Source organism: Anthonomus grandis, chromosome 7, assembly GCF_022605725.1.
Source record: "Anthonomus grandis grandis chromosome 7, icAntGran1.3, whole genome shotgun sequence".
NCBI lineage: Eukaryota > Metazoa > Arthropoda > Insecta > Coleoptera > Curculionidae > Anthonomus > Anthonomus grandis.
In genome coordinates this window covers 15673367-15695457 of record NC_065552.1, presented here as the reverse complement: position 1 = coordinate 15695457, position 22091 = coordinate 15673367, and the positions used below count along the sequence as shown (strand labels likewise).

Genomic DNA, 22091 nt, shown 5'->3' with positions numbered 1-22091 from the left:
TTTTAAAATCAAGCATGTACTCACAGCAAATTACTCATCAGCTTATTAAGTTTATATTTTTTGTTTGTAAAATAATCGAACTAATTGTTTATAATCTTGACTTTAAATTGTAATTTTGTTGGTTCCGTCTAAAAGCACTCAATTAATATACGACATGTTTTACTTTCTTAGGATATCACAATTAAGTAAACAAATGTTTCTAAAAACATTATCTTTCTAAATAAAAGCTAATTATAATATATAACCAAACATTTTTGAATCAACTTATATTCATGTTTTTTTCTCTTTAATTATTTGTATTGTCTAAAGTATTCCTTACGCTACATTTTTTTCCCACGCCAAATTAACAACTGCAAATTAAACTTCTTCATTATTTTATAAGATCAGAGCTTATTTAAATATCATTTAAAGCGATTAAAACAGTACTTCGACGGTTTTTTTCCCATAATTTTAGTCATCTTTATAGTGATATAATTGGGTTTCGTGATTCAAAACTACCGAGTATTAAAAGAATATTGCACGTGAGAAATATCATCAGGAAATTTTAATCTGATTTATGCCGATTCATATACCGTTGTTGCTTATTAGGAGAGTTTTAGAATAAATTCGTTAAAACCAAGTTTCGGCTAATTTTCTTATAATTTTACTATTAATAAAAAATTCAATTTTCTGATTTGTTTCGCTTTTTCCCAACGTACTTGTTGTTTAGGAATTTCAGTTTTAAAAAATGTCAGATTTTATGACAACCAAATTTTTGCTCTGACAAATATATAGAAAACTAAATTTATTCAGAAAATATTAAGCACTTTTAACTATTGAACAATTATCTGAAAAAAGTATCTAAATATCACATGAAATATTCTGGTTTAATAACTTACTATATGTTTTATCGGGTATATGACCCAATAACACACTTATAATATTAAATTTATTCACTCAATTTGTTTCATTTTTACAAAAGAACAAATTGTATTTCGCCTGAAATCTATTTTTCTTATTTGGGATTTATTTATTATGATCTTGAGTTTAGTTATAATAATATGTTTTTTTAAATACAAATTAAAATAAATATTTTCTTAATTATAGAATTACATTTTATCCTTACTTCGACTTTTGAGGTCGAAAGTTTAAGATATTCAAAAAAGATTTGCTAATCATAAAAATTTATTAAGAGGACAAAATAATATGAATGGAATTTTTTACCTAATATTATACATAAAAACGATAAATGTCTACCACGTCTTCGTAATAATGATGACTTTCTAGAACTTCCTTAGGATGCAACAGCTATCTACTGTAGAAGTATCAAGTCAGCTGTTCTAGTTCAGTTCAATCTGGTTTAGAAGGTATTACACAGTTTTAAGAAGGGGAACTGACTAGCATCTCTTTTTTTATTTTGCTATTATAAAATTTGATTTTTATAACTTAGTCCGTGGCGTATTTATATATTTTTTTTTTATTTTTTAAAAGCAGCCAAAGAAATTTTTGAATTGGATTTTAATAATGATCTTTTATAATATCATTACTTCATTTTCAAATATATATTTAAATATTTTTTTTTAATATTTTAAAGTTTCTGATATTTAGGAATCCTTTATTAATCATTTTATGTTAAGAAAGTATCTTTTTGCATTTAGATCCATATCGCTATCTTATTCGCAATTAATGCTTTAAAATTATTCTCATATCATCAGTTATTATGCAAAGAATTGCTTTTAATACCTATTTGCCTAAATACCTCGTTATTTGAGGATCTACGTCTTTACATCTACACAAGACTTTTAAGCAGCAAGCAAAAATTACTCTCTATTAAAGCTTGTTAGAACTTTTGTACAGCAAATCTCAAACTAATACATAATTTTAAAAATTTTTAAACTTTAAAGCCTTAATACTAGGTCTAGTAAGCAGTATATGTTAATAAATATTCATTTTAAATATTATTGTAATTTTTCTTAAAACTTCTTAATAGTTTCTTTTTAATTTTTGTGTTTATTTTAATAGGATAAATGTAAGAAGAATAACTCGATTTAAGATTAATAATATTAAGTTTTATGTATTAGTATTTAGTATTTAAGTTAATTTTAAGCCTACTAAAATAAAACGCGCTTCTTGAATTATCTGCACAGACTAACTTTATTTCAGTAGTAAAAATATAAAGAAGACAAATATGCTGATGCTTCTATAATCAGAAACAATAGTGGCGTAACTATAAATCTGAATACTTTGGGCTTTATTTCCAACACTCCCACTAGCACAAACTATTACTCAAACTTAATCTAAGCCTTATTTTTTATACCAAGAAAACTTAAAAAATTGTAATGTTTAATACTACTTAAACTCTTTGTAAAAACATCTGCTGGCATATCAGCTGTTTGTAAATACTCAAGCTTTACTAAGTTTTCTGCTATAATGTCCCGAATAAAATGATGACGTGTGTCAATATGCTTTGACCTCTTATGATACATTTGATTTGCAGACAAGTTAATTACACTTTGATTGTCATTAAACAACCTAATAGAGTTACATACGCCTGTTAACTCAGCTATTAAACTTCTTAAATAAATCGCTTCTTTTGAAACTTCTGTAACACTCTTGACTTGTACTTTTGACAAAGCGACAGTTCGTTGTTTTCTAGATTCCCATGATATTGCAGAACCAAAAAGCTTAAAACAAAATCCCGTGTATGATTTAAGTTCTGTTAAATCACTACCCCAATCGGCATCAACAAAACCTTCTAATTTTGCTTTGTCAGGTCGGGTTAAATGGCAAGATACATTAAACAACCAATAAGTTGTTGATACGGCAATTCGGCCGTACAAGGATTTTGATTTTTAATAAGATTAACATTGACTTCCATAGGCGTACTCATATTTTTACAATCTAACATATTAAATCGTTTTAATACCTGATTAATATATTGTTCTTGATCTAAAAAAAATTCATTAGTATTTTTACCATTGTTAACCCTCATTGCAAGACATTACTTTACCTGCCTTAAACCTTTTATATTAAAATGCTCCCCTAGTTCCAATTTCAAATTATTTGTCTCAATTTTATCATTCGAAAAAATAAAGAAATCATCAACGTACAGCGTTATAACAGTTATCTTTTATTTTAGTATATAAACAAATTTCTTGTTCAGATTTTTTATATCCTAAATTTGTATGACATACATCAACCCTAGTATACCAAGCTCTAGCAGACTGTTTAAGACCGTAAATGGCTTTCTTTAATTTTAGAACTTTGTTCTTACATTCAGTTGTTTTATTTAGGTAACATCATAAATACAGTTTCTTCCAAAATACCATTTAAAAACGCAGTCGTAACGTCTAGATATGTTATATCTAAAGTGCAAACAACAATCTAAGAATAGAGTAACATACTACAGGTGAAAAAGTTTCATCAAAATCTATACCTCTTTTTTGCGTAAATCCCTTTGCCACCAGTCTCGCTCTATATTGCACATTGTTTTCACTATCAATTTTCTTTTTTAACACCCACTTGCACTGCACTATAGTTCCATCTTTCGGAATGTCAACCAACTCCCAAGCTTGGTTTTCCTCTAAAGACTGCATCTCTTCGTGAATAGCCTTCCTCCAGTTTTCACCATCTACTCCTATTAATGCCTCTTCTATAGTCACTGGATCTATGCTTAGTTCAATATTGTCTGTGCACAAGTAGCTCCTTGGTTTTGGTATCCGTTCTGATCTTCTCAACACACTTGGAACTTCATCTTCAACCATTTCAGCATTCTCCCATACTTCACCAGAACTATCTGATAAAACTTTATCGTTCTCAGATATCTCATAGTTACTTGATTCTCCCACTGAAATTGAGATTTCTTCAACTTTATCAATTATTGGTATATTTACAGAACTTTCTATGGGAATGCCTATTTCTTCTCTGGTTTCTTCCATAATCACTACATCTCGGCTGGTAAAAATTGTATTTTTCTTTGGACTATACACCCGATATCCTTTTACTTCATCATCATATCCCACAAAAATACATTTCTTGGCCTTTCTATCCCATTTCAAACGCTTCTCCTTGGGAACGTGAACCATCACGAAGCTACCAAAAATCCTTATATTTTTAACATCTGGTTTCCTGTCCGTCCATAACTCATACGGAGTTTTATCAAGTCCAGTAGCTAATGACCGATTACGTAAGTAAACTGCAGTATGAACTGCTTACCCAAGTTAGCATCATAAAGCATTTACTTCGATTTTTCAATGATAGTTCTATTCATTCTCTCAGACAACCCGTTTTGTTGTGGACTATAAGGGTTCGTTCTCTGATGTATTATCCCATTCCTATCTAGAAAGTTTTTTATCTCCTTACAACAAAACTCACCACTTGTCTGATCTAAGAGTTTTTATCTGTTTCCTTTTTTGATTCTCTACTAAAGCCTTAAAATTTTTGAAACAATTGAAAACCTGGTCATTAGTTCTCAAAAAACAAACAAATGTCATTAGGCTAAAGTCATCTTTAAAAATCAAAAAATATTTTCAGTAGCCAAGCGAGGTTGTTTCCATCGGGCCACATACATCTATGTGTATTATCTCTAAAAATTCTCTAGCTCTATGCCCCTTATTTTTATATGGTAATTTAGCTTGCTTACCTTCGCAACATATTTTACAATTTTGCTGCCCAATTTGTATCATACTTGGACGTAAGTCCAAACTGTCCAACTTGTGGTAAGTCCATCGACAATTCCATCCTTCATTTTGTTCAGGTAAGCAATGTGCTCAAAACGTCGATGCCAAATTTCGCCTGTTGCCACTGTGGACGTTAATAATAAACATTTATCTGAGTTTAAATTATTTAATCTAATAACTCCATTTGTCAGATCAGCTCTTCCGACTAAGTCACCATGTTTATTATAAATTTTGCAGCAACTATCTATAAATTAGACAACATTACCATTTTTTATCAGCTCACTAACGGACAACAAATTTGTTGCCAATTCAGGAACACACAAAACGTTTTTAACAGTTATCTCATAATTATCACTTCCTACAACAGTTGTCAACATTGCATCACCTAAACAGCTTACAGGTATATTCGTCTCTTCAGCAATCATAATTTTTTGCATGATTTCTGAGCTAGTGATATTTTCCAACCACCGTTTATTGGCAGTTAAATGCACACTCGCACCCGAATCTACATACCAATCTGATCTGCTAAATGACCCACTTAAAAATACGGCACTAAACGCATGTGAAGTTTTTTTTCACATTGGAAATTTATTTTGATAATGGCCAAATTGTTTACACTCCAAATTGTTTACATCTTTTTATTGGCATCGGCATCCGATTTCGATTGTTTCTTAGTGTTTTGTTTATTACGCCAATTTTGCTTACTCTTAAAAGCACTGCTACTACTGCCGACGTCAACTTCCATGTTTAATAGTTTGTTCTTTATTAAATCGGTACTGATTGTGAATTCTGAAAATTGCCATAAACATTGGCGAAAATTTTTCTGGCAATCCCGCTAATAATAAAGAACCAATCCACTCATCATTTATGTTAAAACCTGTACCTCGCAATCTGTGCCCGGTTTCAACAACTTTATTTACATAGCTACCCATGGAGTCACAGTTTTCTAGTCGTAATGAAATTAGATTCCTGAGCAATGATATTTTTCTGGCAAATCCTTTATCGTCAAATAGAGCCTTTAATCTGTCCCATAAATCAACAGTTGTAGTGGCATCCCTTATGTGAACATATAAAGAAGAGTCGATCGTCAGGATTAACTTAGCTTTTGCCTTATCATCACAGTCTGTCACAACTTCTGATATACATTTAGTTAGGCCTTCTAAAACCAGAAAGTTTTGCGCGGCAAACGCCCAATCATCATAGTTTTCCCGTCCTTTTATCTTAGGAACATTCACTATAAAATTTGCAGCCATTCTTGTTGTACTCGATCACGATACTCGATCTACATTTTACTTGATCACGATAATTATACTAAAAAAAAACACGGTATCAAATTTCGAAGGTTATATCTTGGCTTCGCGACGCCTGGGCCCATAAGCTATTCATAAACTATTAAAATAAAACGCGCTTCTTGAATTATCTGCACAAAATAACTTTATTTCAGTAAAAATTAAAAAAAAGACAAATATGCTGATGCTTCTATAATCAGAATCAACAGTGGCGTAACTATAAATCTGAATACTTTGGGCTTTATTTTTAACAAAGCCTACTTTCTTATCATAACAAAGCCAGTCGATTCATAAAAAAGGGAAAAAAGCCAACATACACTAACGTGCGTCAAAACTATCTAACTTTTCTTAAAAATGGTAAAAAAATTATTTAAATTCTTATGCTCATAATCTACCAATATTATATTCACACCTCGGGCAAATATGCATAATTTATACAATTTGGCTTGTTTACATCAAGATATACCGTTGTTGCATATATACACGCTTTTGTTTTCTGAGATCTTTCGCTTCGGTTATGCCACCTTTTCATCCTCTTTCAGCCCATTTTCTCGGTCTCTGTCTTGATTTTACTGTTTTATGCAGTTAGCACCGATCAGACCCATATTTTACGGTGAAAACATTGCGGATATAAATTGCACGTCTTGGACAGACTAATTATATGTCATTTTATAATAGGGAGTTTTTGTATTACCACTATTACCTACCAACGATGTTGAAAAGACAGTTCTTCAAATTATAAAAAACAAAACTTTAAATATGCACATATTTGAGCTGGTTCAGCGGGCTTAAGAATTAGTGTTTAAAGTTTTGATTTAACTATTACTAAAGTTCATAATAAGTTTATATTTATTAATTTATCACAATTAAAATTATAGATTTTTGTACTTTAAGAAGTTATTCACGATAAAAGAACCAAATGTATTTAAAATTCAGGAATTTTTTTTTTTTTTTAATTTTTTGAACACATCGATCAGTATTGTCACTTGCGTATTTTTTTAAATAAAAAATTTTGATACAAGGTGCCTCAAGTAGAAACTTTGGTAACAACATTAATTTTTTTAAATAGAACCGCTTGTATATTATGACGTTTCACAATTCTAGAAAATATTGTAAATACTTTTTGTATTGCAAACCATATGCCTTAAGTTAATGGTTTGTCAAATATGACGTAACAGACTAGCGAAACATATGAAAGTAAAACATAAAAATGTATTATTGATTTATTGCAACTAATGTCTATTTTGCTGTTCATTTGATTTAATGTGTCCTTTGCAATATAAATTTAGGTCACCAACATTAATTTTTTATGTGACTTAAGTAGAAAATAAGAAGATCATATTATTTTGGAATAGTTTCCAATTTAAGAAGCTACTTGATAATGGTTTATGCATTTGTGAGTATAATTGTCATATTAGTTGTCATTTCACGGATCATTTTTTTAAAATGAATTTATCTAAGAAAGAACAAATTGAAATACTCATGATGCTTGGAGTGTCAGAGAGCGTTACTTCGACTTTTTACAGTTTAAACTTATCTCTGCCTTAGTTGTCTTAATACCCGATCCACGAGAGGCTAACATATCTAGGAACGAGGTACCTCCTGACTTTACCATCGCCCTTCGATAATTTCTTGATGCAACTTTTCCTAAAGATAGATTGAACGAAGAGGACCAATTAAGTGGCTACCAAGATCCCCGCATATAACCCCATTAGATTCTTTCTTACAGGGCTATTTAAAGTCCAAGGTTTATGTGCATACATTAAATAATGTTGATAATTTAAAGCAAAGAATTTGACGAGAAATTAGACTAATCGATCCGCAAATGATTGAAAATGTGCAATTGGAAGTTACTTACCGACTTTAAAGATGCATTGAAGTAAACCCAAACAGCACAGATACGTACTAAAGACGTATTTTGTACGTACTCAGTACGTACCTCAAAAGACATATTACGTACTATGGTCATATATAGGACGTCTACTTTCCGCAGGATTTTACGTCATATGTACGTAGTTTTAGGACATTTTATGTCATGTAAAATATGGCGTATTCATATATGCTTCTTTTCTTGTGTGGTATAATGTTTTCGCCGGAAAAGAAACCTATTTATAAAAACTGAAAATATGTTGATTATATAAAAAAATTATTAATATGAGAGAAATTGTATATGTCCACAAAACAAGAAATCAACATTTAACACATTGAGCTCCGCGTGCCCACCGTTGGGCATTTCGAGTTTGCTTTCTGGGACCACATGCCCACCGGTGGGCACATCGCATCGCTTATTCAAGGACCGCGTGCTCACCCGTGAGCATGGATCATAGAAAACAGACCAAGAATTTTTCCTCTTTGTGTTCTGTGGCATGGATTACATTGATTCTGCCTATACCAAACGACGGTCTGGTCCCAGGATGAGCCAAAAAATATATTGGGTTGGGCAGTTTGGATAGTTTAGGTATTTAGTTTATAAGAGTGGAAAAAAACAACATTTGAGTTAATATACCATATTATATTACCTTCAAACAGAAAAAATACTCTTAAAACTTAAAAATAAATTGTCATTAAAAAACAGTCGTTTTCTTATGTAACCAAAACTTAAAATACCATAAAAATAACTAACCTAAATATAATAAATTTTACTTAAACGACCTAACGTTTGACGAAATACACACTGCCACAAAGAAATTGCTGACACTAAAGTTTTCAGCCAAATGTTTTTGGAAGCAAGTAATACAAAGAGGAATATTACACGGTACACAAATTGTATTGACCTTTTTCGCATTTTTTCGGGCGTACGCAACATTGTGAGCCATTGACATGGTGCTGGAGCATTTAGTGCATCTCTTTCGAGTAACTCGTTTTTGGCCTTCCACTTACTTCAACGTGCAGCGTTGCGTTCTTGACGTGGAAGGACGAGAAACAGTATTAAGTTTTTCGTCGTTTTCAAATGAGACATGAAACTTCCTCTTCTTTGAAATTGGTGATGCTGATTTTTTTTTATTTATTTTATTGTAAAGATTGTTTTAGCAGTAACGAGATGAAACACTAGGCGTTTGTCCATTTTGAAGTTCGCCTTAGAAAAGGCGCGTATGCTGATATTTGATCCGACAAGTCGATAAAGGCTTTGCCCTGATTATAGTCAATAATTACTTTCGGTTTAATAACTTCCTTTCCTTTCTTTGCTAAAGTAACGGTAGAATCATCGTGTTTGGTGCTTAGCATGATGACGTCTCTCTTATCCTTCCACTTCAGGATTACAGTTTTGTCATTATCTTGCCGAGCTACAATTCCACCTCGATTCAACTTTTCCTTTATTACTTTCTGAGGACTACCTTTGCGGTTTGCTCTAATTGTACCAACTTAATGCGTTTTTCGGTCAATCAGTCTTTTGGCTAATAATACGCTCGTGTACCAGTTGTCAGTGTAAAGTGTGCGGCCACTGTCCAAAAGACCTTCCATCAATTCCATGACTACCTTTTCAGAAACTGCAAATTCACTTGATTTTTCTCTGCCGGTATAAACTTTGAAATCCCAGGTGTAATACCTTAATACCAAATACCAAAATACCTTCAAATCTGTCTCTACTCATAATTGTGGGTATGCGATTTTGGTACAACGATTTGGTTGACCAATAATCCCATAACTGAGGCATTGGAAGAAGGCCCATCCATAATATAATGCCAAAAAATTTTTGCATTTCCACGGGATTGGTATCCACCTATTTCGGCACCTTGGCCTTCCGGTTTGGATCTGCTATTGCCGCAGCAATTCGCTGTAAAGCAAACCTATTGGTTTCAGTCACAAATAGATTAACCATCTCATCGTCGATAAAATAGTTAAAGAATTCAGTTGGTTCTTTCCCTGCAAAGTCTGCACTAACAGCTGGAACAACATCAACATTCTGAGGGCTTTCACTGAAAGACAGTCGGTGTCCTTAAACGTGATCCCATTTTTGCTTAGTAGTTAAAATCGCTAGAGATACGTTATCGTCTAGATCTTCGTCTTCGGATAATAATATGGCAGAATTATCTGAATTATTACCGGATGAATCGTTATCGGATGATAGATCACTTTCAACAGGAATAAAATCTTTATCTATGAGCGAATCATCTGAAAATCTGGTAATTTCGTCTTCTATTATATCTCTTGACTCGTCGTCGGACAGATTCTCCAGCTCCTTTTCTAACTCCTGATCCGATAGATATTTCTTAGCCATATTTGCTTAACTCTGAAACAAATAAACACATTAAAGCTAGTGTCCACTAGAGTATTGATCCACAAACAACATAAACTGCAAAAAAATAACTATTAACAAAAAATATCCAGAATGAAAATTTGGTCCCTGGAAGTAAAATCCAAATGCCTACCGGTGGGCACGCGGGGCTCAACGTGTTAAGGAAATAGAAATTAACGCAACCATTGTGAAATACAGTCTCCAATTTTCTTTGAGCTTCCAATCCCTGCTTTTAGTGCTGCACCTTAAAATAATATTTTAAAATAAGAATCAATATATCAATATATCAATTAAAGATTTCATTACATCTAAAATTAGTAAATATGCTCTTACCATGAATTGACTTAAGTCCTAGTGGATGGTTCCTATCACTGAGTGAAGAGTACAAATAAATTTAAATGTATTAAGAAAATGTTTATTGTCTTAAAGAATTTATATATTTATTTATTCTTCTATTATTCATAGTAGCTAAAACAAGTATTTATATGTACATTTATAAATTTTCGCAGGACGTATGTAATGTATGTACTAACTACGTATCCTAAAGTACGTAATAAATACATTAATTTTATTACAATGAACGTGTGGACATAAATATGACATAAAAAATACGAACCTAGGACGTATTTTTTATGTCATACTGTTTTATTCTTGTCATATTTTTTATGTTAACTGTTTGGAAGTGGACAATAAATTAAATATCAGTTGTAATACATATTGTATAATTTTTTGTTTTTAATGTCATTATGTTCCATTAGTCTATTATGTCAAATTTGACAAATAACTTTAGGCATATGGCATGCTATACAAAAAATATTGTTATAGAATGGTCGTGTATAAAATGTAATGATATAATGGGTGTTCTATTAAAAAAAATAAATGTTGACGCCATAGTTTCTACTGTATAGACAGTTTTGTTCCAAAAAAATGCTCAATTGATAATGCTATTTGACGTATGAAAGAAATATAAAGAAGAAACACCCAAATTTTAAATAAATTGTTTTTTTTATCGTAAATTCACTGTATATTTATTAAATAAATATGATGGCGCTTAAGTAACACAGGCTCGTGGTTGCTCTGTAAAGTTTTGATTATAACTAAGGTTTAAAAAGTTACCTACTAAGTGATAGCAATTTAAGTGATTCTTTGGTGCTCTGGTCTGCTGTTTTTTGTATTTTCACCAGGATTAACGTTGCATAAACCCCATAAATTGAGATTGCATCTTTTATGTGTTTGCCGCCAAAATGGGTCTGTCATCAGTAGACATCCGAGAAATAAAAACAATAATAAGTAGTGTTTTAAATGAAAAATTCTTGTCAGATTTGGCCGAAAAAAATGCTTCTATTGTATCTAAAAAGTTTGAGGAGCAACTGAGGCTACAGAGAGAGGAAATAACGGCCCTGAAAGAAGATCTAACTGTCCTAAAGGAGGAAAACACCAATCTTCATGTTAAATTAGATATGCTGGAACAGTCTAATCGTAACAAAAATATACGAATTTTTGGGATTAAAAGTGAACCCGGCGAAAATATACGTCAAAAAACGCTCCGTATCTTTAAGGATCACCTTAAAGTAAATATCTCGGACTTCGACATAAAAAAGTGTCACCGTATCGCCGTTAAAGTCCCCAACAATAAACCGCCGCCAGTATTAGTTCGGTTTGCATCTTACGATGCACGTTTGTCGATATTAAAATTCCGCAAATCATTAAAAAACTCCGGAATACACATATGTGAAGACTTAACAAAATTACGGCTCTCATTGTTCAATCGGGCTAAGCTAACTTTTGGTGAAAAAAATACCTGGGTATGGAGTGGAAATGTGTTAGTGAGGTGCGCAGATAACTCTGTGACTAGAATTATGTCTGAGGCAGATTTAGCAAGGCTCCAACGCTCAGAAAGCAGCTAGAATTCATGAGGTATATTATTCTATTAATTATTTTTCCAAATGGTGACAATACATTTTAAAGTTAAAATTTACCGTAGCTTTTGTGGGTGTGTGATGGGGCTAATTTAAGTATAATTTTTAGGGTAATTAAACTGAAACTGCTAAAACTTTTTTATTGTTAATACTTAATAAGTAAGTTTACAAAATCCCAGTCAAGAGAGTAATAAGCAAGTTATCTCCAATATTATTTTGTTAATGAATATTTAAACATATGTATATTTTGTTCTACTAAATGTTTTTTTTAAGATAATTCTATTGTAGGTAGATTAACTACAGAGCGGCTATAGTATAATGCCTTGTTTCACAGATTTTTTCATATTCTAGTTTTTCTTTTTGCTTGTTATTTGGTTATAGACTTAAGTAGTAATAATAAAATTTTTATAATATGTTAAAGGTTGGACACTTAAATGTTAGATCGTTGCTGAACTCATTCGATGATATCTAAATGACCACATATCTAATTACAGTTATGATATTTTTGCCATTACTGAGACCTGGTTGTCTAATAATATTGCTAATAATTCCATAAATATTGATGGTTATCTGCTAATCAGACAAGACAGACCTTCGCGAGGGGGAGGAGTGGCTGTTTATATGAAAAGTTTCCTAAAATATAAATTATGTATAAATCAAACATTAAATTTTCTGGAGCATATCTGGATTAAGGTTCTTGTTGATGGCTCAAGTCTTTTGATAGGGGTAATATACAGGCCACCCAATACCAATTGTAATGAGTTCTTTGCTTGCTTTGAGGATACTCTTTTACAGTTTTTTACAACTACCGATAAAATATTGTGCTTGGGTGATTTTAATATTGATTTCTTGGATGACAGTTCTGCAAACACCAGTACATTAAATAATATTTTACACACTTTTAATCTAAGTCAATATGTTTCTGAGCCAACTAGATTGACTAAAAAAACCCAAAGTATTATAGATTTAATCTGTTTTGATAGTGATTTTAAAATTAATACTGAAGTAAAAGATCTTAATATTTCGGATCATCTTCTCACAAGATGTAACATTCCTTTTCAAAATGAGGCTCCACCGAGCTCGACAGTGGTTTATAAAAATTAAAAAAAAATTAATTTGGCTACATTTCAAATGGATTTAGAAATGATCGCTTGAAATGAAATTTATAACTTAGATACAGTTGATAAAAAAGTTAATTTTATTACGTCAAAATTAACAGCCCTACTTAATGCACATGCTCCTCTTAAAACTAGAAAAACAAACAATAAAAAACCATACTGCCCGTGGTTCACGGATAATTTGAAATTATTAAAAAAGTTAAGGACTGATGCACTTAATCGCTTTCGTCATTCATGTTTGCCAGAACATTGGGAATACTATAAACAGCTTCGGAATACATTTACATCAGCATTTCGAGCTGAAAAAAAAACATATCTAAATATTAAGCTTTCAAATTGTAATGCAAAAGAAAAATGGGCGGAATTAAAAAAAGTTGGCATCATAAATAAAAAAATAAATACAATACCAGATCAGCTAAGAAATCTTAATGAAATCAACACACAATTTGTCAATGCAGCTAACTCTACTATTTCTCCAAAACCTGAACTGTTGGATTTTTATAAAAAAAACAAAAAAACAAATAAGGAATTTAATTTTACTCAGGTTACTGAGGAAACTATTTCTAATATTATACTTAACATGAAGTCAACTGCATGTGGAAGTGACAATATTAATAGCACTTTTCTAATATTATGCTGCCCCTTTGTTATACCTTACCTGACCCACTTAATAAATTGTTGTTTACGAGATTCAGTTTTTCCAAGTGATTGGAAATCTGCTATAGTGGTTCCGCTTCCTAAAGTGAGTAATCCTGAGACCTATAGTCAACTTAAATCCATTTCTATTTTACCATCTATATCTAAAATTCTGGAAAAGGTTATGGCGTCCCAAATTTCAGGCTTCGTGTGGTCCAACAATCTTTTGCCAGAAAAATAATCAGGATTTCGCCGTGGTCACAGCTGTACGACAGCACTTGCGGATGTTACGAATAAAATTACTGGTGCACAAGACGAGAGTAAGGCAAGCGTATTGGTGCTCCTGGATTATTCTCGTGCTTTTGATATGCTAAATTATGATATTTTACTAGCCATATTATCTTATTGTGGTTTTGGTGTTAATGCCCAAGCTTTGGTTAAGTCGTTTTTAAGTAAAAGGACGCAAAGAGTAACGTTTGATAGTACATTTTCCAAACTTATGTCTATTTTTGCTGGTGTTCCTCAGGGAACTGTCTTGGGCCCTCTTCTTTTTACCATGTATACGTCTAATTTTATAGCATCCTTAAAGTTTTGTAAATATCATTTTTACGCCGATGACACACAATTAATATACTCGTTTAAGCCGGAGGATGCTGTAGAGGCAAATTTTAGACTAAACATAGATCTTAAAACTCTTAACGCACTATCGGAAGATCATTTATTAAAATTAAATCCGAATATAACGACATATGCCGTTTGCCAGCGACCTATTTATAGTCTGCGCCCGCTGTTATTTAATCGATATAATGCCCGTATCTCCTGAAATTCCCAAGGAATTTTAATGTTTTTTTGTGCAGATATAAACAATCAATAACTAAATCGATTTATAGTGGTTATAAACCCTTTACAAACTCAAGTTTTTTTGTGAAAATGACTTAAAAAGTCGAATGCTAAAGAAATGAAAAAGACTCCTAAAGGATTTGAATTAATCTTTTTTCTATAATAAATATCCAAACGCACTAGAGATGGTTGCAAACCTCTACAAAAAAGTTTTTTGGTAAAACATTATTAAATTGTTAGATGTTAAAAAATATAATGTATAAAAATAAAATACATGTAACTCCTAACGGCAATAAGAAAAAATTTTATTCATATCCTTTGGCAGGTATACCCGTTTAAAACATCTAACTCAATAATTTTTAATTAAAAAACTTTTGTTTGTAGAAGTTTGCAACCATCTCAAATTCGTTTACATATATTTCAGAAAATTTTTTAATTCAAATCGTTTGGAAGTTAAGCTTTTAATTATTTTTGAGAAAAAACCTTAGTTTGTCACGGTTTATACCCACTATAAACCGATTTAGTTATCCATTGTTAATATCTAGATAAAAAATTATTAAAACACCTTTGGAATTCCAGGAGATACGGGCATTATATTAATTAAATAATAATGGGCGCCGACTATAAATATATTACTGGCGAACGACTTATGCTGCGTTCTCGATTCTGTTCGCTGGATATCGACGACACTACCTTAATTTTTGCACACATTAATTTTGCGGCATTTCGAGTTTGAATAGAATACATTTGCTAGATTATAATAATATACTTAATTACACATTTTTATTAATATATTGGTATGCAACTTAATAGATACTTCACAAATATTATGTCGTCTTGTATTATAACCTAGAAATATGACACCATTGACGCCTAACTCGCCTGTGAAAGAAACGATTTGAATTTCCTTTTTTCCAATGTATGTGACCCACTTCAGACTTCTTTATCATTTTTCAGTAAAAAGAGAGTTTTTAGTCTTAATATTAATTAAAAAAGCGCACTCAAACCACTCAAAACATCCTTTTAATACTAATACCAAAGTATATAGATTTCAACTGTTAGACTGTGCTAATACAGTAGGAAAGGTGCACCATCCAAAAGTAAACAACGAGCACAGTTGCCAAATACCTTTATCGCAAGAATATATTTGGACAAAATCTACAGCGTTGCCGCTGTGTGTGGAAATTTGGTGATTTAAAGAATCCAAATTAAAAATACTGATTATTTTTAGTGTTTAGTGTAAATATAGTACAAAATAGTTTTGGTTATTAAACGGATTTCACTTTTTCCTTTGCTTTATAATAAAGAATGCAATTTAGTTTCTGCTAGTTATAATAATATATTCAATTTATTTTCTTCTGTTAAAATTGAGTAATCACTAGCAACATCGAATACTAAGCATGTTTATCAACAAAATATCCCCTCTGTCCCCTGTGTAGATATTGCGCTCAATCCCAAGCAGCCAACGTTTATTCTAGTGTATTCAATATTCTAAGACAATAATAATATCGGCATACCTCATTTTGCTATGCACAGAATTCGTTAAGAACAAAAAGTACAAAAGTTAGCAAAATGGCTTAAAACATTTTATTTTATGATTTTTGCGATGCCGAACATGATTTTGATAATTTTTTTTTATCAAACAAAATGACCAACAGTTTAAATGCAAATAACTCAGAAAGTATTGATCATATTGAAAAAAAAATGAATAAAAAATGTTGCCCGTAAAATGTGCAGCAAAAAAGGCTTTCAACTTCAAGTTAAAGGCTAGTTGGCGGTACATAGGTTTTGACTCGGTGCGTAGAAAAATCCTAATTCGCTATAACTTTAAAATGACTATTAGACTGATATCAAGGTCCGGATTTCACATTATTTTTTCAAATTTTATCTACTTTTCAAATATGTCAAAAATAAACCGTTAAATTACTCTTGAAGTAAAATGAAAACAATTAGAATTATTACAAACTGCGCCCTCAAGCTGTTTTATTAAGAACTATAATAGAGTAGCGCTGAGATCGGGCATTTAAAACAGCTTTATTGATCTTGCAAACAAATTTGAAATTACTAAAATTAAATAAGTGATTTAGAATTTACCCCGATTTTAGTGATTACACTTCTAATAGGTTATTGTACAGTTACCCACGTTCATATGACAAGGAGCCTTGAACCAAAATAATTTTGATTTTTGTACGCTTTTTAACAGTAGGATATATCTAATTAAAGGTATAGGTTAAAATATAAGGTTTCAGAAAAAAAGTATGTTTTTTTTTATTTAATTTTTTGTTAGGCTCTCTAAAGGCAGAATACGGAACTAGGAAATATTTTCCAGAATTTTCTCATGGCCACATTTATTATAAAAGAAAAAAGTTCTATTGTTGCCAAATGGATAGGTCCTAAGATACAATTTGTAACATAGTGTGTACAACTTAGTATGTAAGGGTGTTTGAGGCGTTAGTAAAAACACGTTAGCTATTTTAATATTTTACTTTTCCCCCCATATTATAGAAACGTTGGCAGATATTTTTTTGGATTCTTTATAGATATATTTTAGGAAGCTTTTAGATTGTTACCTTGCCTATAGAGTTTGTCTGTCTTTATCGGTAACTCCCATAACGTATTAATTGTACAAATAAGTTTAAATTAGGAAAATAACTAAAGTGCTTGTAAAAGAGACTATTATTTTTAGGTTTTTTGTTTAACATAACGTTATTTTTTAATAAAAATTAGAATTAACAAACTTCTTAATAAAGATACGGATAAACTTTTTACCTCTCGCCCATCATGAAATTTCCATCTCTCGCCTTTATGCAAGCTTGGAGACGCCTGCTCATACTGTCTCTGAGATTTAAGATAGAGAAGGATTGAAAAATATTGTGCCATTCTCTCAGCATGAACAAGGTCTTATATGTATAATAGTAGGTGGGTTCATGCGTGCTGCAACTGCCCTGAAAAGCATGTTCTACGGGATTCATCTCTGGCGATAGTACGGGCCAGTTTAAGCGATTGATGCCTTAATCTTCTTATAATGTATGAAAATAAAGTAATCCTTTTAACGTTTTACTATCTTGAGTTATAATTAATAGTAAGTCTTATAGCTTTACAGTGATTTTTTTTCAGATGAGGCGAAAATTAATTTCTATTTGCTTCATAAAAACAAATGCAAGAAAAAAGGCAAATCAGTTACGGTCATTTCATGAAATGAAATTAACGATATTGATACAGATTATAATTTTTTACGCAGTGGAAAATTCATATTAAAAAAAATTTTAATAAGCGAATCTCGAATTATTCAATTCAAATGTAATTGCAAAATTACCAAATTTTCGGTTCAGGTAAAACCAGACACCAGCCACCAGAAAACAATTTGTTATAAGGCTTTGTCAAATCTGACGTACAGCCGAATACAAGAAATATTTTTTTATATTTTTTAAGGATCTTAAGATTTTATCGGAGTGGTGTGCTGCAAACAGGCTTGTATTTTATGTGGGCAAAACCTTTATTATGGGATTTAAGTGTGACGTTCAGGGCCTTATGTTTAGTGAAAACTCCCCCTTGCAAAACAAAGAAAGCTGTAAGTTCCTTGGTATTACCATTGATGGTCGCCTTCGCTTCGAAGATCATATCCTAAATCTTGCATCAAAATTATCCTCTGGATGCTTTGCAGTAAGAATGGCGGGGCATGAGCTGGGAGGGGTAGTTGCACGTTCAGTGTACTTTTCTCTTATTGAGTCCCACCTTCGTTATGGCTTGCCTTTTTGGGGTTTAAGCAACAAGGGATTATTAAACATAATTTTTGTGATTCAAAAAAAGGCAGTTAGATACCTATGTTCCGCTGGGTTAAGAGATTCTTGTAAACCTCTCTTTATATCTCAAAAAATCCTAACTCTTTTTTCTCTTTTTATCTTAGAAACAGCTACTCTTATTCATAAATGACCTAAACCTCCCTCTAACACTGGTCATATGACTCGCCAGGTTAACGATTTTCCCTTACCAATCCCTACATCCTCCCTCACGAAGAACTCACTTATATACCTTAGCAAAAAATTTACAACCATGTTCCTCTATGTATCAGACAAATTTTAGAAGTTAAGAGATTCAAAAAGGAATTAAAATCACTTTTATTATCCAGGGCATATTATAGCCTTGACGATTTTTTTAATGATACCTTTTAACCTGTGCTCTGACATCATTTTAGTGTTTTAGTTTTGTTTCCTGTTAAATGATTTAATTTACTTCTTCTAAATTCTATTTTATTGACAGCTTTACTTATTTTTTAATGAAATTTATCAATAAGATGCTTTTTTTTTTCTCAATCTGTTTTGTTATGATTAATTTTGGTAATGTGTGTAAATTTTATGGTAAAGTGTTTTAGATGTTATGTTTGTTTGAAATTTGAAATTTTTTAGTTTTTAGGATGCTTGTACACAAGATTTTGTTGTCTTACGTAATATAGCACATTTTCTTTCTATTTTAAATCTATATTTATATTTTTATAATTATTTAATATTTGAAATTTTATTATATTCTAACGAAATAGCGTTTTATAACTGGTTTAGATTCTCAAATTTTACACTTTTATGAATGAAACTTTTCAAATGACCCCACAAAAAGAAGTTATTCGGTGAAATATCAGGTGACCTGGCTGGCCAAAGTATCCGGTACCGTGGACCAATAATATTGCCGTTAAAAGCATTTTCCAAGCACTTTCTAACCATACGGGTATTATGGGCCAGACAACCATCCATTCATTTCATTTAATCTTCACCAGATCATTTAATCTTCCTGAACAACTTCTTCCAAGGCGGGTCCAATTTGATTTTAAAATAGGTTTCAGCTGTTAGGTTATAGTCTATAAAAAGGGTCCAATGATATGGTGTCTGATAATTCCCACGGATACATTTGTTTTTTGGGGATATTGTGTCCGTGTATGAACAAAGCAATGTTAATTTTCTTGGCTCCAATACCGGCAATTCTTAACATTTGGTTCATTATTGAGGATAAATGTACATTCATCGGTAAAACAAATATTTCTTAAAAATTTCTTATCATTATTTGCATCATTTCAAAACAAAATGCCATTCTTCGCTCTTCATCTCCTTCCTGCAGCTCTTGATGATTTTCGAATTTATACGAATAATATTTGTGTTTTTTTAAAGTGCGCAATACCGTTGTAGGATGTTTATTTACCTCTTGCCCAAGAACCCTCGTACTAACCATTTTGTTTTCCTCCACACTCAGTAGAATATTAAGATCTCTGTTCTCTCTTTCTTCGGCTCTATTTTCGATATCCTGAGTTGAACATTTAAAATTATTTATTAAGGTACCTTTGGAGTCGAACTTATTGACAATACGTTTAATAGTTGAAATAGACGGAATGAGCTTGATGGGGAAATTAACTGAAAATATTTCAGATACTGCTCTAAAACTGTTAAACCCGAATAATGCCACTTAATTATGGCTATATTTTCGTCGATTGAATAATTCATACTTGTTTTCAAATATGGACTGTCACTGATTTATTGACACTTTTCCTCACGTCAGTGACAATATTCATTTTACTGGTGCCCGTTTGGTTTTACATGAACCAAAAATTTGCTAATTTTGCAATTACATTTAAATGAATAATTCAAGATTCGCTTATTAAATTTTTTTGAAACTTTGCATAAGGGTTTGCCAGATTGGTCTATTCAAAAAGTTATCTTACATACATCGTATATATATATATATATATATATATATATATATATATATATTATATTTATTTATATTGCGTACTTGTTAAACGATATATATATATATATATATATATATATATATATATATATATATATATATATATATAATTTATATATATATCGTTTAACAAGAATACAGTTTTATGATGTTTCTCTTCTCACTGTGAAAGACGATACAATTTTTGTTTTTGAATTTTCCTGGTAAAACGGCTAATAAAATTAAACCAAATAGCATCAGAAATAACATTTTACATTTAGATAGATTACATACCAGTGGGCGGCATAAAGAACTACGTGGTCGTTTTCTTTTTACGATTTACAACAAAGTAGTTTTTATCTTAGGGAGCGGAGGTATATGCTATCGTGCAACTTTATACAGATATACCTGTTATTTTGAAAATAAAGAAGTTATAAAGTTATGTTATAAAAAAAGAATAAATAATATGCGCATAAAATTACGGTAATAATAATTTATCGTTTTCTGTGTAAAATTATAATTGAGGTTTAAAAAGCTAGTTTAGGGAATAATATTATAATAATTATAATTATACAGGGTGATTGACGTCCGATGGTACGTTAGCAGTATATGGAAAACAAAACGTAGCATTTTTCTGAATATTTGGTAGCCATAGTAACAGAGAATGCTCTATCGGTCTAAAATATTATCATTACTGCAGCATTGTCGCTTATATAGTAAAATGGCAACAATATATTTTTAGATATTTATTATTATCTTCCATTATATTCATTTGGATCATAAAAGACATTGTTAATATGTTAACTTGATATCTTATTTATTAAACCATTATGAAACTTTTATGGCTAAGTAGGTAATATAAAAAATACAAATGTTTAAAATTATCAAATTTCTTGAAAATAATTATTTATTTCAAAAACGCCGTTAGGGTATTTTATATGTCCATTAGAATATAATATAAAATCTAGGGTCTTTAACTTTTCGCCATTTTAATAAATAAAAGATATTAATTTAATTTTCGACGAACCTGTATAATGATTAAATCAGGCTATATGAAGATGGCCTCTTAAAGTGAAAGTTTGAGCTTTTAAGAAACCTAAATAGCTCAGAAATAAGCAGCTAGTTATTCCTTGGCTTCTAACACACAACACTCAATTTTTTTTTTTGGAAGAGATATATAAAAAAGACTCAAAATGAAGCAGGGAATCCAAATATCTAAAAATATATAGGGTGTTCTATTTAAAAAACCAAAGATGCAATTTTCTATGTAAAGGGCTACAATGCAGTGCAGAGCATTTTCTGTTATCATGGCTACCAAATTTTCAGAAAAATGCTTCGTTCGGTTTTCCATATACAGCTAACGTACCATCGATCGTCAATCACCCTGTATAATATTATTAATATTATTGATATTTTACATAAGATATTACTTCAACAAAATATATCTTTAAAGTATATTTAAAAAATCATGTTTAACGAGATAAGTTAAAACAAAAAATGTAAATTCATAGCATCATTCCAGCAAACAACCCGTTATGTTACAATCACCGAGGCGAAACTACCCCAACTTATATCTGATAACAATAACTGAATTATTCAGAAAGCAATCCTGGGATACACCGAAACACTTTTTCTGACTCGCATTTTTTAGATCCTTAATTAAGTAAATGTTCTTCACATTA

General features: G+C 31.1%; 1 protein-coding gene across 4 annotated transcripts in view; it reads left to right on the top strand.

The window, feature by feature from the left end:
- LOC126738159 (kinesin-like protein CG14535) overlaps nt 1–22091 on the top strand; it is an 871125-nt gene that overhangs the window by 352570 nt on the left and 496464 nt on the right. The window contains exon 1 of one of the 4 annotated variants that reach the window (XM_050443350.1): nt 11900–12101. The exons of the other annotated variants lie outside the window; for them this stretch is intronic. Within the exon in view, the coding sequence (XP_050299307.1) occupies nt 12097–12101 (5 nt within the window). The 5' untranslated portion in view covers nt 11900–12096. Of the gene's footprint in view, nt 1–11899; nt 12102–22091 lie in introns of those variants that run through there. 4 annotated transcript variants of the gene reach the window in all.